Here is a 16,780-nt window from a genome sequence, read left to right as displayed (position 1 = left end):
GCGGTAGAAATTGATGGGCACTGAAGCGGAGGAAGTATCAAGTGCATTTTGCACTCCTTCTAGGGATTTGAACTGGCGTCCTAGTGGTTGTCCAAGGAATAGAACGGGTGATAATCGGATGGTGCAGTGTCCGGGGAGTAATGTGGATGCAATAGTGTTTCCCATCCAAGGCGTAGAATAGTGTCCTAGGTCATCCTAGCCACGTGGGTCTTAGCGTTGTGCTATAACAGAAGGACTCCTTTGCGATTCAGAAGTGCTGGCTCCAGAGTTTTGAGTTTTTCTTAAACATGGCTCAACTGCTGACAGTACACAGTTGCATTGATGCTGTGACCAGCTGGTAGCAGTTCTCGATTCACGATGCCGCGAGAAGTACACCAAACTTACAGAAGAGTCTCCTTCTGGTGCAGTGGTGATTTCAGCTGTTTTGGAACCGGTTCATAGGATGCTAACCAATGATGCCTTCGCCGTGGAGCTTCGTACAGGACCCACTTCTCACCACATGTCAATACCCTGTCCAGAAATGACTCCTTCCTCAGACGAGACAGCAAAAAATACAGGTGCATGCTCGCGTTCCCTTCTGGCCCGGAGTCAAATCATGTGGGACTCATCGATCCAACTGGTAGTGCTTCCCAAGTTGGTGTAGGTGCTGCCGAATGGTTTCTCTACTCACACTGAATTGTAGTCCAGTTCCTCACATATCTGGCCATTGTTCGTCTCAGTTGCTGTTTGGAGATCTTCATTTTGTACATATGTTGGTCTTTCTTCACGTGGTGCGTCTTTGAGTATTTCGTCACCGTTCTTAAACTTGTTAAACCGCTGCTGCACTTTCCGCGTAGTTACAATCACCTCGCCAAAGACATGGCGTATATACCGCCCCGCTGGAAGAATGTCTGACCCCGGTTTGAACTCGTACAGCATACATGCCCTTATGATTCTTTGTGGAGGTCCCATGCTCACTCTGTCCTTACGGAAGTTACGATGTAACTGAACTTCCATTACCAGGTAGTATGTTGGATATACCCACACCAACAACTTACCTTCGCCTTATCTCCATTCGCATTCAACTTACGGTGTGAGGGCCAGTAGAACACAGACCTCCACAAAAAGCGACAGAACTTTCTTGTTTGTCTTCATACAAACTTCCAGCTATCCTGAGAGTTTGAAAACTGTTGTTGTTTCCCCTATCCCTAAGATTAATGGGAAAGATTATCCGGATTGTAGACCAATTTCTATCATGGGAACATTACCTAAATTTTTTGATAAACTTGTGTATAATTATAACATCTTTCTACTGACATAATGGTTCAACAGCACGGTTTTATGGAAAATAAATCTACCCTGTCTAGTTTAACATGCATTATGTAAATTATTCCTCCTGTAAAAAGCCAAGGACAACTGGATGTAATATACTTTGATTTTTCTAAGGCTTTTGACAAACTTCATGATATTTTAATCAAGAAACTTAAATTCATATAATTTATCACCAAACTTTATCTGATGGTTTATTTCGTATCTCACCTGTAGAAAATTTGTAAAATATGAAGGTCATATTTCTAATAAACATAATATTTTTTTCCTGGTGTTCCCCAGGGTTTCAACTTTGGTCCACTTCTGTTTCTCTTGTTTGTAAATGGCTTAGAAGAAATTATTAATTGTCAATTCCTTATATGTGCAGATGATTTGAAGATTTATTCTACTGTTAGCAATGTTCATGATTGCATAAAATTACAAAATAATACTATTGTCACCTGAATCTTAATAAAACATGTTTTGTATCTTCAAAAACTAATCCAGTTTATTACATTTATGCTGTTGATAACGTTTTGGTCAAAAAGGTTGTTTCTATTAAGGATCTGGGTATTACCTTTGACTCCAAATTGTTATTTAATAAGCACCCTGAATACATAGTCTCTAAAGCTAGGAATTATAAAATGGATTTCTAGAGACTTCTCTTTGAAAAACTTGCTTAATTCTATATTATGCTAATGTAAGAAGTCACCTGGAATACTGTACCAGTATTTGAAATAAAGGTGCCCCAGTACTTTCAAAAAGACATTGAACTTGTTCAAAACTTGTTTCTTTCATGGTTACGATGGAAATTGAAATTGCTATCAGAGAAATCCCATAATGAAATTAGGCACCTACTTGGTTTTACTTAAACTATCGGAGCGAAGAGTTTTATTTGATATTAAATTACTTCATAATATCTTGATGGGCAAATGCCCATTAATAGAGGCTAAGGCTGTTAATCTCGATGTCCCGAACAGATCAATAAGAAATTTTAAAATATAATCCCATTCTTAGTGACGCTCCAATATACAAATGTGTATCAAATGCCAACAGTTACATATTATTGATATCTTTAATCCTGATTTTCCTTCTATTCAGAGGAAGTTTATAACCTACCATTTTTATTATTATTATTATTATTATTATTATTATTATTATTATTATTATTATTATTATTATTATTATTATTATTGCATTTTTTGGTTTATATTGATTCCTACGTCTTATTTTGCTTTTGTCCGCGAATGGCTGTATTTATTTTTATGATTTGATTGTATATTTCAATAATGTTTTACTTAATGTATGTTATTACGTTACTTTAATGTATGCTTTTATTATAATATTACTATATGCATGTTTTTTGTTTGTATTGTTTTTATAATAATAATAATATATTATTATATATTACAAAGAAATTCACGTTTTTAGTAGTCACACGAAAAGAACATACCCACCCTTTGTGTTTCTTGGCGTAATAAATGGAATGATGGAAGTAATGTTTTGGTCATGTATAGAGTGTTATGTTTTATCTACGCTAAATATTTTATGCACATTAACTAAGTTTTAAATTATTTTACTTTTGTTTTCAGGCTTGTACACTTAAACGTATACAGAAGCATCCACCTGAAGGTGATACGTTCAGCACATCAGATTCCACTACCTACTATGAAGATGACTTCAGCTGTTCGGACGAAAGCTCAGCAGAAGATGGTAAGTAATATTATATAGCAATATTCATTAAATTGGAATCATGCTTACCGTTAAACATTAATGCATAACAATTTACATAAATCCGACGATAATAAAGAAGAGCGTACTGGAGTAATTATGCCAATTTGTTTAAAGAAAATCTGTGGATCAATTTGAACTTGGATTACTTAGTTGAAAACTAGATAAGAGTGATTGGGTTATTGTTGAGATTTTAAGGAGGACATGGTTAGTCACTGGGAGCGAGGTTTATATATTCCTACCATGGATCTTGGAGATGGTTATTTTTTAGTACTGTAATTTGTTCAGTATACCTCATATTTTTTAGTACTGTAATTTGTTCAGTATACCTCAATATCCTCAAGAGGACCAGAAATATAAATGGTTACAAGCAGACCTTGGGAAGAAGAATGTAATTCTCCTTTAATTTATGCAGCATATTTCATTGTTCTGTTTACTAGACTTAGGAAACACTTAAGAAGTAAAATATTGTCTTTATTTATAAACTAGATGAAATACCCATTCTTCGCATGGGTCAGATAAAATATTAATGTAAACAAACTGAACAACGAAAGTAAGAAAAAATCGGTCATGTTCTACTTTTATATCTCGGTAAACGCTTCCTAAGACCCCCCCCCCCCTCTGGTTCGATTAAAAAAAGAGCCTCTGACCCCCAGCCAATGAAGGCTGTATTTGGACGTCAACAGCTGTCGGAGTATCACAATTCATCTCTGCTACCGCGAAAACTGTGGATTTGACACTAATATCGGTCATTTCGGAGATTATTTTTACATTTCTCGGTATCCCCCCTCCCGGTAACCCCGGTCCGTAGCCGAATGGGGTGAAGTTGGAAGTTAATGCGATCGGAGTTTCACCATTGATCTCAGCGACCGCGAAATCTATAACTTTGACATCAATATCGGTCATTTTGTACTACTTTTACGTATCCCGATAAACGCCCCCCCCTGAATCCCCCTGGTTCAAAATTTGAAGAAAGAAGAAGAAGAAAAAAAACGCTTCGTCTTGGTCTGGAGCCTAGATCAACGTACCCATGGGCCAAATTTGATAATTCTCGGTGCAGTCATCTGGTCCCCAGGCCGCACACTGATATACAGACAGACAAACAAACAAACAAACTCTTTATTTTAATTCATTTTAGATAGATGACATTAAGAGTCTGAGCTAAACTCACTCCCACTTTTATTTTCTTTTTAATTTTTGTAAATAACGTATCTTTCTCTGTCTGTCTCCCTCCGCTTTTTTCCTTCCTTATTCCTTTCTTCTTCAGAAGAGCGAAGAAGAACCGAAAAGGAGAGTGAGAGCCTGTATGAAGAAAGAAAGGAGAGAGTTTAGAAGTAGTATACGAAAGAAGAAAATTATATTTTCTTTTCTTCAAATCTTTGTTTCTTATCAAAAGAAGCGGGAGAGAGAGAAAGCGAAGAAAAATGGGAAAAAGAGCAAACTTCCCCTTCTTTATTTTTTCTCTTTTCTTTTTTGCGGGATAGAGGAAGACGATTCTGGAAGGGAAAAGAGGAGAGAAGAAAAGAGTGGAACATTTTCTCTCCGATTCCTTCCTTCCCCTTTCTTTTCTTCAGAAGAGAGCGAACAAGAGGAGCCGAGAGAGAGAGAGAGAGAAAATATGAGAAAAAGAGGAAGAGTTTAACATGGAAAGTAGCGGACGAAAGAAGGAAATTATATTTCTTTTCTCTTTTTTAATTTTCTCTCTTTCTGTTTCTTCCTCCTATAGGTATCCCCCCAGTCGCTGTGTCCTTGTCTCTTATCAAAAGAAGTGAGAGAGAGAAAGTGAAGAAAAAACGAGAAGGAGGGAGGCAAATTTCCCCTTCTTTATCTTTTTCTTTCTTTTCTTTTTCCGGAGGAAGAACAAGGCGATCCTGAAAGGGGGAAGAGGAGAGGAGAAAAGAGTGAGACAGTCTCTTTCTTTCTTTTCTTCCTTTCTTTCCCTTTTCTTTTCATTTTTGATCAGATTGGGTAAAACGTCTAAAAGGGAGAGAAAGAGAACCCTAAAGAAGAGAGAGATCTAGGGAGAAACAAAAAAAGACAGTGAAGAATATAAACATTACAGAAAGTAACCCAGTTAGTATCTACAGACGTTATTAACGAAAACTAATAACCCTTTCCTAACTTTCCCTTGTAAATCAAAACCTGAATGTGCAGCTTATGAATGTCAAAATTGTTGGCCACAAAAATTTAAACACTATACGGAAGGTCTTGAAAACAACTATTAATCTATATCAAGATTACTTAAACCTGGGGTCGCGAGAAGGTTTCATGGGGTCGCAAAGATAAGCAGAAGATGAAACTGACCAAATTTGATTTCAATCCATTCACTTTTAGGGAAGTTACTGTACCTATTATATACAAGATATGGATTGTACTATTATAGAAATAGATGGATATCGTGAGATCTCCCAAAAGAATATGATAAAATGGGAATCGTGATAGGAATTAGGTTTAAAACTAGTGCTCTATTTAATACCGCTCTGAAGATAGTGCGTGACTCATTTCCTAATTTCGGGACCGCGGTGGCTCAGTGGTAGAGCGTTCACCTCTGGTGTTTGGGGTCCCGGGTTCGATCCCAGCCCCCGCCAAGTGAACGTTGTGGTGAACAAATACCGTGTGCGTGGGTATCCTCGGGGTTCTCCCGTTTCCTCCCACTTTCTTCATTCCACCATTTTCATTCATTATTCATCATCATCGTCTCCTTTAGCCTAACCGGCATAACCGTGGGACGTAAAACTCAAAGATTTCATTTCATTTTTTTCATTTCCTATTTTTTTCTTCTGTTTATTCAGAATAATTCAATTCTTCAATTTAGTTCAATTTTCTTGTTTATTCAGGTTGTGAGCGTAGCGAACAACCTTAAGTGTATAGGAGTTAATAAACTGAAATAGACATTATAACAAATTGAAACGTAGGTGTAGATTAATGGTAGGATATTGTTATTACATGTCCCAACAGGTAAGACTAGAACAGCAAACACTGGGACATTCTATTGTAGAAAAGCAACAGCTAACATATTACATGAGTCTCCTCTGTGGAGAATGTGTGCTTCATATAATGAAATGATTAGATTTCATGTAGAGATGTATGTAGTATGTCAGAAAACAAATTCAAAACAATTGTCAGGCAATAACTTCTGCATAACTAAACGACGTATATTTGTGTGTGTATAATAATTTATGTACAGTTTTTTTTTTTTTTTTTTTTTTTTCAAATTCACAGATTTCATTTGGGTCTAGAATTTCTAACTGAAATCCGATTTTCATGCGGTTTGTGGCAAATAATCAAGGAAGAATGGGAGATTTATGGAACTATGTTTACCGGTTTAAATGCATCCGGGGTAATTTCGGCCACGCCTCAGAAAAACAGCAAATATTCCCCAGTATACCGTACAATTGGAATGAGATGCTGTGCGGTCTGGAGATTTGAATTTTTATCGTTAGGTGGCAACCTCGCCAAGGTCAATAAGAAATGGGAAACTGAGCCGTTGTATTGGGAATTCTACTGCACAGTTCTGTGCTGCTGCGTATGATGAGGACACATTGAGAATAGTGTATTCTTTGCAGCAACATGAGTTTATCGTTAAAAGTTTTGGAGAACGGAATCTGTTGTTGCTACGCAAAGGGCATTTAGAAACAAATTTGCCTCATGTTCTGCTCCAGACAGGAGCATAATGTGGTCGCTAGTGAATAAATTGGGAGGAACAGGATCGCTTTCAAGTGAGACTGGGAAGCATCGGATTTCGCAGGCAGGTGTTGTGGAAGAAGTCAGTTATCGACCCGTTAGGTTGCCTAAGAAATCCCTCCTTCGTTTGTCGCAAGAAACCGGCTATAGTTACTCAGCATGTGATTTATGTGTTACCAGTAACATCTAACTTGTATTTTCACTAACGCTGAATTTGTATTCTGCAATTTCGCTTGAAAAATCCGAAACCTCATTCCAACGTAAGGTACATTGGCGAATATTTGCTGTTTTTCTTTGAGGTGTAGCCGATATTACCCCGGATGAATTTAAACCAGTAAACATAGTTCCATAAATCTTCCATCCTTGATCATTTGCCACAAACCGCATGAAAATCGGATTTCAGTTACAAATTCTAGACCCAAATGCAATCCATGAATATATATATATATATATATAAAGACATCGGGCTTTTTACAGTATCGAAATTGACCAAATTTTACATAAACTGTAGTAATAGAGAAAGAGGAGTATTGGGAATCATTTTATATAGAAGAAAAAGATCTAACATTGATAAACTGTATTCAGTGTTCAGAATACTTTCGAAACTGAAATATGATTCTATAATGAAAAAATCTTTTTAAGTTTTACGTACCATAATTATGCTGGCTACGCTAAAGGAAACGGTGATGATGAGAAATGAATGAAATGGTAGAATGAAAAAAGTGGGAGGGAACGGGAGAGCTCCGAGAAAACCCACTCACATTGTATTTGTTTCACCACAAAGGTCACTTGGCGCGAGGTGGGAATGAACCAAGGACCCCATGCACCAGCCAAGTAAGATTCTAGTAAGTTGAGAGCTGACAAGGCTGATTTTGCACAAAGACAGTCAGATCATATGATATGGATGTTTAACACACACTGTATAGGATAATTGGCATAAGTTACAGTTTGTTTCAAGTTTAGTTTGTCCACGAGACTTTAGGTTACGATGTCTTTATATATATATATATGTATATATATATATATATATACCTTTATTCCGTACTATAACGAAGTAAGATATCCTGGAGGTCCGATATTTTATATTGATTTTATGTAAAATGAAATGGTAACATTAAGATATTTTTCATATAATTGTTTCTAGTCATTATTGGTTAATTATTTTCAATTTCAGATGATGATAGTGAACCGATTCTTGGTCTCTGGTTTGAAGAGACAATTGCTCCTAGCGAAAGCAGCCCTGCACCAGCGCCTGCTACACAAACCAACACAGAGTCACAGGATGCGAATGCTAAATCTCCACAACAGCAGGCAGTCGACACGAACAGCATAGTACCGGAGAAAGGAGAACCACATGGGGTAAGATATATATGTCGTGTAGAAATTATGCAAGTAATAGTTATTGTATTTTCACGTAAATTAGTTTAATAAGGGTATATTTTGTTGGATAGTATGTAAAAAATTCGCCTTTAACCCTTTCGGGATTTTTAAGATAAATTTTAGATTTTTAGTTAAGCAGCTACTGCATCATCACTATTTGTCCTACGTTCATGGTTCATACCTCATTTTCTTCAGAATAAAGCAATCTTCCAAACGGTACCATTCGCATGTCCGTATCATATTCCTGAAAGGGTAATTCGAGGAAAATGGGCCTGCCCTGTGTTACGTACAAATCTGGAGGAGAGGAGGTGGAGGAGGAGGAAAGAAAGCATAAGACGTGTACTCTGCCTGATGATTATGTCGAGGACATATATATGTGTTCTTAGATCCCATAAAACCCTTTAGACACCATTTGCGAGAGAAGAAAACGAGACTTTTGCGTTGTATTCTTAAAGGCCAAACAGATGACATCATAACCCTCACCAACTTGACAAGCTCCTCAAAACACATGTGACCTGTTTCGCAATACGTGTACGACTGAACAATAAAAAATCCCAGCAGTAATAGATGTTTTATTATATGAGAAAAAAAAAAAAAAAAAAAAACGAATGATATATGCCAAAAGGGTTAAAAAGAACTACAAATGCTTGGCAAAAGAAAATCCGGTATGCCTTCTTTTTGCTTTTTAAAATCTTCAATATCCTAATACAATCAACGTGAACTCTCTTGTGAGTTAATCGTTAACATTTGCAATTTTGGCACGGTAGATTCGATTCCGGAGAAAACTCTTGTTTGGATCTCACGTTCAGCTAAGTTTACGTATCATACAGCCTTGTCGGGACGTTAAACTCAAGCCAAACCAATATCAAATGACTTGCAAGAACTAAATACAAATACAGCTTAACCCAAAGACGGACCGTGGAAATATTTTAACCTTTGGAAGATTTGTAGCTTTTTAAAAATAATTTCTGCGAATCATTTCTTCCTTGCGTCTACTAAAAGAAAACAAACAAATCTGAGTAGTTGTTGGTCAGTCACAGAATTCAGATCCAGTACCTCCAAAGTACGATCCAGAGCTTTCATCCACATCCGCTTGCACTCAGTTACGCAGCTCGATAACCATGATGTGTAGAGCTCCTTAGAAAAGTTACATGAGACATATACCAGAAAGTTTAGAATCCTTCAAGAGCGTTACCAGAAAGAACTTAAAAAGAATTAATTTTTCTTATTGACTTCTACAGGCTTTATGCTAATTATTTTATGTATTTTATTATTATACTCAGTAAACAATATAATTTCCTTGAGTACTCAAGTTTTTCGTTATGTTTTGTTTAAAGGTTCTGTTAAAACGTTCTACCGTATGTTATTTTATGAAGACACATACTCAAAATTGAAATATTCGCAAATTATCATCTCTCTATGATTTACCGTTCCCGAGATATGGCTCCTTAAATCTCCCGAAATGCGAACTTTTTGGGCCAGTATATGGGAAACTGTGGCCAGTTGGCCAATGGCCACCGGTTACTATTTGATACCAATATGTTCAACATCCTCTTAGATATTGTTCAACTCCAATATTATCTCCTTATGACTTACAGTTCCCGAGATATGGCTCCTTAAAATCCCCAAAACTCTTTTTTTTTTTTTTTTGGGGGGGGGGGATATCTCGGGAACAGTAAAAGTGACGCGAAAAAATCCATTAATAATTAAAAGGAATGTTTTGATTTATTTTATGTGTGCATTTTCTGTTATTGGTTTTTCATTTCTTTCAGTACATATCACTTGCTTCTCATATCTTCATGTTTATGAACCGACATTTTCTTGGAAGCGAGTCACCTTACATATGGAAATATGTCCAGTCTGGTATTACGGAGCAGCAAATGGTCATTTTAGCTGCTATCATTAGAGATTTAGATAGAGAAACTTCACGTACGGAAACTGGTAAGTTAATATTTTTGTGATATAGAAAAACTTCATGTTCAATATATATTGGTTTTTGTATTTTGAAGCAAAACTATAATATACATAATATATAGGGCCCGGATTTTTATGTACTAAATAATCTGAAAATATGCATGCAGGTATGTACTTAAAAAGCAGCTCATTCACGTCAGATTAATTTGTTTACAGTAGTTACACATATAGAATGGATTTCCACGACACACTATTATGAGTTCTTCAAGGTTTTTTGGTGGCTAACTTCCTAATTTTATAGGCTGAAAATACCCTTTCATCAGCTGATGTGATTGGACGGTATTTGTACAATGGCATACAAAATTCAAAACATTTATATGACAAAAATTAACTGTTCGCATACATGTACTGGTTAAAGACTCGATCTTACCTAATCCTAAATTTCAGCGTAGCACCTTATCCAACTGCATCTTAGCTTTTTAAAATTCAGTTTCATGTAGGAAAGAACGTAAAGAAGTTATTTTGTAAGAAATTCGAGTGATTTAGTTTTCAGAGGCTTGTTTCAACAAATAATCGTTAAAAAAAGGATTCTTTTATTTGAAAAGCATGCTAGAATACTCCCATTATTCAGAGAATATATAAAGGGTGTCCAGTATAGAGGAAACTACAAAATAAGTACGTTAAGAATATGAAGATAATTGTAGCTTCAAATACATGGTAGAAATACGTAAATATTAAGCGGTTAGTATTTACCAGTTACTGTTTGCCGCTTGGGAGACCCGAGTTCGATTCTTGGCGGGAACTCATGTGGTTCGGATCCTACGTTAAACTGTAGGGTCACGCCTCATATAGCCTCGCTGCTGAACTGGACGTTAAACTCAAAAGCAATCAATCAAATATATTTCCCATGAGGTTATTAGGAAAACTAACCATGAATCATTTTTAATAACTGCTATCAAAGACATTTCACAGAACATCACGTAGACCTTTTGATCGATTCTGATGATAGGTCTTGCGGTATGGCTCTCTTAAATAATTTTTGGAAATTTATCCACTAAGGTTGGATAAGGTTTTTGAGTGTACACGGCTTTTATATTATCACACGCTTCTTTTAACCTTCGGACGTAAAAGTATTGAATAATATTTTGCTTCTTTTTTTCTTTTTTTCCCAGGTACAATATCAGTGTATTTTGGGCCAACCTTGGGCAATTTGTACTCTGAATTTTCCCAAGCGCTTTCCAGGTACACACACAATCTTCTAGCAACAGGATTATTGAGTGAATCCTTACAAAACACATTGCTAAATCACTTGGGAGTTAGTCCGTGGACACAAGAAAACAACTGGCCTCTTCAGGTGTATCCCCGAACACTGGCTGCTCTTGCACAGGTACGTTCCTTAATTACGAACAAAATAGCAATGGTTCCACTAATGTTAATGACGACTTAAGGTTTGAAAACATTTTCTCTTGTATGGTTCCTTGGGCCCCGGCTGAAGTTACCGATTGAGATTTTTTTTTTTTTTTAAAGATCGTAGGGCAATTGGAAAGCTACATCAGTTAAGAAATATTTAACTCTAGTCAATAAAGGAACAGAAATAATATAGTTGGAAGCCGATACATTTCAGTGTTCTTTATGCATACTATGTTACATTGCGTAAAAACTCCATATTTGAAGAGTTTTGAATTTACAGCTATATTACGTTTTGTGTTGCAGTGTCGTGTATAATTTCTGTGACTTTTATACGTCACCATCATAACACTTACAAATGATTGATCAGGAAATATTAGGCATTAGGATAGTAAATTTATATGAAAGGGACCAATTCTCCTACCTGATAATTTCTTGCGAACAGTTCTGTGTTGGAAAATTCTTGCTATTCCGCCAACTTTGTCGCCTTTCTGTCGTAAATATGTATTAATGTCAGACGTGGACGATTTGACTTGCCCAAATGTGAAATTTTGAGTAATCAATTAAATACGATAAAATGACCATTATATAATATAACTCTGCTAAAGACTGTCACCGTCACATTTGCGCTTGAGCAAATGAAAAGGGTGCATTTCCTCGGTTGCGCAGGTAACATGTAGTGCCTTAATGTTGGTTTCGTATATGAGAATTAATAATAAAAACTCTTTAAAAATATTTCATATATTAAAAAATGTGTACAGATAACACCGTAATTGTGTTAATGGATTGATTCACTGTACAGGTAAGTAAGTAAGTAAGTAAGTAAGTAAGTAAGTAAGTAAAAAAAAAAAAAAAAGCTAGATACCTAACATAACGTCCAATCCGCCAGCCGCACTTTCTTGATTCTTGTGGTCTAAATCAGTCACTGATACTTAACGAAAGTCTTTGTGCAATAGATTCCATCACTGTCTCACTGTCTTCTGGGTGTTGCGTCTGCCGATCCTTATTCCATCTGGCCTCGCAAGATTTGAGCCTACTTCCGGTTGGAGTTTCTAATTCATGTATAATCAGTGTTTTTTTCTTCTTGCGTGCAGTATGGAATAAGCAAATACATTACATACACAACTAATTATAATGTCAGGGATATATGATGTTCATTGGGCAAAACACTCCAACCAATAAAGATTCATCTTAGACTGGAGAAATGATTATCCTTCGTTTTTCATTATAATTTAGCCATGAAACGCGCCTGAGAGATATATAACCCTGTATACAAATATGTGGTGTTGGAATGTATAAGTCATAGGGTAGGCTTTTTAAAAAATCAACACTTCCAGTATAACCCTATGAAACGTAATAAAGAAATGCTGGCCATGGTTTTTAAATATTCATTAGTACTGGACAATCTACACAAAATTTGTAATCGATCAGTGAAAACGGCATCTTTCTGGAGCCTATGGTTCGAAAGGATTGGCTACCAACATATAAACTTTCCTAACATTTTAATACATATGTATATAGATTCATGTCTAAAAGTATACACTGTTACATAACAGAAATAGTAAAGTATTAATTGATGTATGATTTTTACCTTTCATTTCAGATATTGTTGCTGAAACAACAACAAGAAAAGGAAAGTGCATGTATAAGTATTTGGAACCGGTTAGTACACACGCTTGCTGAAAATGTATGTAGCCCTCCAGCTACTTTCGAAGTTGAAAATGAAGGTATGTTCCCCGTATTTCTGGCCATTTAGCTACGTGTGTGTCCAATAACTATGCGAACTGATGCCATAAACACTGCTTTCTACAAAATTAGGATACCTCAATCTTATCTCCTTTAAAATACTCTCCATTTGTAGCAATACATTTGTCCCACTTCCGTGTCCATTGCAGGGCTAAAAGTGGATCTGAAAAGGTAGGGGGACGCATGACGTCACGCCGTCTCTCATGCCTATCTTAACCCATTGTAATTGTTTTAGAAAGTGGGGGGGACGCCACCCCGCGTACCCCCTCACTTTTACCCCCCCCCCCTGGTCCAGTGTTGAAAACATCCCTGGAAGTCTTCAGTAGTCTGGTTCTTCAAGTGCTTTGTCGTTTCACGTTTTATCATCTTCACATAGTCCCAGTGTCGCTCTCGCGTGACCATTTTATATTTCAGAGACACGAAAAGAAATCGCAGGGGTCTTAGGTTTGATGAGTAGGGAAGGTGATCTAGCGTTATGATCGAATTACAGGTCAGAATTACGAGTGATTGAATTTCTTTTTTTCTTTTGTGGTTCATCTTTTGCTTTCCATTCTTTGCTCTGTGATTTCAACTCGATGTCGCGCTCGTACAACCATGATTCGTCACGAATGATGATCCTTTCAAGGAAACCGGAAGTCGGAACGGAGTCCTTCCAGTCAGTGCCCCATTCGGTCCTTCTCAGCTGTTGGTCAGGTGTTAGCAACTTCAGCACAATTTTTGTACACCATTTTCTGATTTCCAGATGCTCTCTTAAAATCGTGTGCGCAGATGATTTTCCTAAATTCAGTTGATCAGCGATCATCCAGACAATTAATTGACGATCGGAAAGCACAAGAGACCGCACACATTCAATGTTGTGTTCAACACAGCAGGTCGACGATCGTCCTGGCATTGCCTCATACTTGAAGTCTTCACTGACTTCACTGAAACGCTTGATACACTAGAAAAGAATTGTTTCCTTCAGTGTGTTATTTACATACATAGTCCTCAACATTTTATGTATTTCCTGAGAGCTTTTTCCAAGTTAAACCAAAATTTGATGTTGATTCGTTGTTTTATATGTTTACTAATATCCATCGTTAACAAGAACCAAAGAAGTACACTGCAAAAAGTATGCCACCTGTAGCTGTACGCTGGCCTCGACGGTCTGGCGGTTACTATCGCTCCAGTAGGTCCCCTGCTAACAGAGCACGAAGTGCACATGGCCTAACTTCAACTATTAGCTCAGTTCCCGTATTTATTGGACAGACACGGAAACACTAATTTCTTGTATGTAGTTGTTGTTGAAATCAGATTCAGCATTACTTGGAATTCCACTCTAAAATTGCGCCATGTATTTTTCAGATCTCAATGTAGAACATGCACAGTTACTGCTGTTTTTGTTCCACTCGCTGAATTTGATGCAAAAGAAATCAGTTCTTCTATTATGTGCTGATGGAGTAATTCGTTGCAGCGAGGTAGTTCATTCGGTTCATTCGGCGATGAAAGATTCTCAGCTGTTGCATTTGTCTAGGCTTCTGCTACTATTTGAATACTTAATGAAACATCTCTATGATGCACCAGCAGCAGTTCTAGAACAGGTAAGGAAATTGGTAATATAGTTATTTTTTCTGTAGAAGTTTGTTTTGTTGTGCAGAGAAAAATATTCGAATCAAATAGAAATGTTCGAACGAGTGGATAGAGAAAGTTACACACTGCTGAAATTCACAAGAAGTAATGCCACAGAATAATAAGACATCCAAGATGGGTAGGAAACTTCACAGCTCATCGAATTGATTTGAGTTTATTTTGAGTTTGACGTTCCTTTCAACAGCGAGGCTATATGAGATGGGACCTACTGATTAACGTGGAATCTGAACCACATGAGCTTCCGGGAATCGAACCCGAGTCCCCCACGCCAAATGCGCGTACGCTAACCGCTTAGCCACGAATGAGCTCTCACAGCGTCACCGAATATCACATGGATAATAAGATTGAGACATACAAGATGAGAGGGAAGTCACGGTGGCTTAGTGGTAGAGCCCTTACCTCTAGTGCTTGGGGTTCCTGGTTCGATCTCCGATCAAATAAGTTTGTTGTGGATAACATCGTGTCGTGGGTTTTCTCGGGATCCTCCCGTTTCTCCCACTTTCTCATTCCACCAATTCTTTCACCATCATTCATTTGCTCGAATCATCGTCTCCCTTAGTCTGAAGGAAATAATCGTAGGACGTTAAACTTTAAGATTTCATTTTCATTTCATTTACATATAAAATGGTTAGGGAACTTCAGAGCGCCACCGAATATCATGGATAATAAATTGAAATAGGAAATTTAATAGTGCCACTGAATATCACATGGCTAATAAGACCCAGGTGTCGTAAGATGATGGGAAATGTCGCTTACATGGGATGTACGTATGTAGTGTATAATGTTGTATTTGAGAAGCTTTTAGGAAAAGAAACATATATGGTCAGAGAAGCTAAATAATGTGAAAATAGATTTTAGTAAAAAGAATTACGATTTTTAATTGGCTTGGCGTAATGTAGTTCCAGTGCGGCTTTACGGTTCATCCAGCCTCCTTAAAATGAGTTGTCACCATTTACTCCATAGGATGGCAATCCAAATAGAGCAAACAGCGCGTGAAATAACCATTAATTGAATTTTTCTTCCGAGCGTTAACGAAGAAACAAGTTATCACAAAGGATACCTTCTTCCACCGCTAACTACACATAGAAGAAAATTCAAGTATTGACCTTAAATTAAGACAAGAAACAGCATCATCGAACATTTAATTAAACACTCTAAAATTCGTATCAATATATTGCACCATGCACACACGGAAAGGAACATGAAGCAGAATTTCAAAGACGCAACTATAGCGAATAATACGCAAAAATTGAGTCTAATATTTAATAAACTAACATACTTACATGTTCCTTCAGATGGGTATATACATTTATAAACTAATAAAAATGTATTGTTAAGCTAAATTATCTCAGATGAACATTGATATTAATTTTATAGATTTTCAAATCAATTTAGTAGTGCAGCGTTGATCACATCCTGTTAGCTTCGTGATTCCGGGGCCAATTGAGATTGCTTCCCGCGGATTCTCTCATGCTCTCGCAGTTTGCGCGAGCTCCTCCTACCAGATGACGTAATCACAGGTAAAGCTGTGATTGGCTGCCATTGGTTGCCAAGGCCATAGTCATATCGTCTGCAGGATGTCGCTATTCGTGCGAGGATGCATAGTGCTGTTGTGAATGTAGTAGTCTTTTTAAAATAAAAGGAAAATAAATTATCTGAACTGAATACACCAAAAATAATGCACAAATAAGTTTATCACAGAGTACATGGAGAAACTTACGAGATAACTGGTGCTGACAGTATCGCCTCTTATATACCAAAATTTAGAAAGTGTGAAACCTCACTTTCTCACACAGCCCTTGAGCCTCCTATGGATAATTGCGAATAAGAGTGCCCTTTATCGTATAATAATAATAATAATTATTACTTTCCTTTGAACGGTGTCATTATTCGGATCAGAAATTTGAGCCCTCAAAAGTTTGGAGGGTAGTAATCGCAAGTTTTGTGAAGTACATTCCAAGCCTTTACTTGCGCATTAATTATGTTAATTGGACATTGATAT

General features: G+C 36.9%; 1 protein-coding gene across 4 annotated transcripts in view; it reads left to right on the top strand.

Moving 5' to 3' along the window:
* Window positions 1–16,780, top strand: part of poe (E3 ubiquitin-protein ligase-like protein poe) — a 246,440-nt gene that overhangs the window by 24,983 nt on the left and 204,677 nt on the right. For all 4 annotated transcript variants that reach the window (XM_081764062.1, XM_081764063.1, XM_081764064.1 and 1 more), the window contains exons 9-14: window positions 2,880–3,000; window positions 7,877–8,061; window positions 9,855–10,023; window positions 11,169–11,383; window positions 13,007–13,130; window positions 14,494–14,729. In XM_081764062.1, coding sequence (XP_081620188.1) covers window positions 2,880–3,000; window positions 7,877–8,061; window positions 9,855–10,023; window positions 11,169–11,383; window positions 13,007–13,130; window positions 14,494–14,729 — 1,050 coding nt within the window. The remainder of the gene's footprint in view (window positions 1–2,879; window positions 3,001–7,876; window positions 8,062–9,854; window positions 10,024–11,168; window positions 11,384–13,006; window positions 13,131–14,493; window positions 14,730–16,780) is intronic.

The sequence above is a fragment of the Thermobia domestica genome, chromosome 7 (genome assembly GCF_964235325.1).
Source record: "Thermobia domestica chromosome 7, izTheDome1.hap1.1, whole genome shotgun sequence".
NCBI lineage: Eukaryota > Metazoa > Arthropoda > Insecta > Zygentoma > Lepismatidae > Thermobia > Thermobia domestica.
This window is presented reverse-complemented; position numbering and strand designations above follow the sequence as displayed.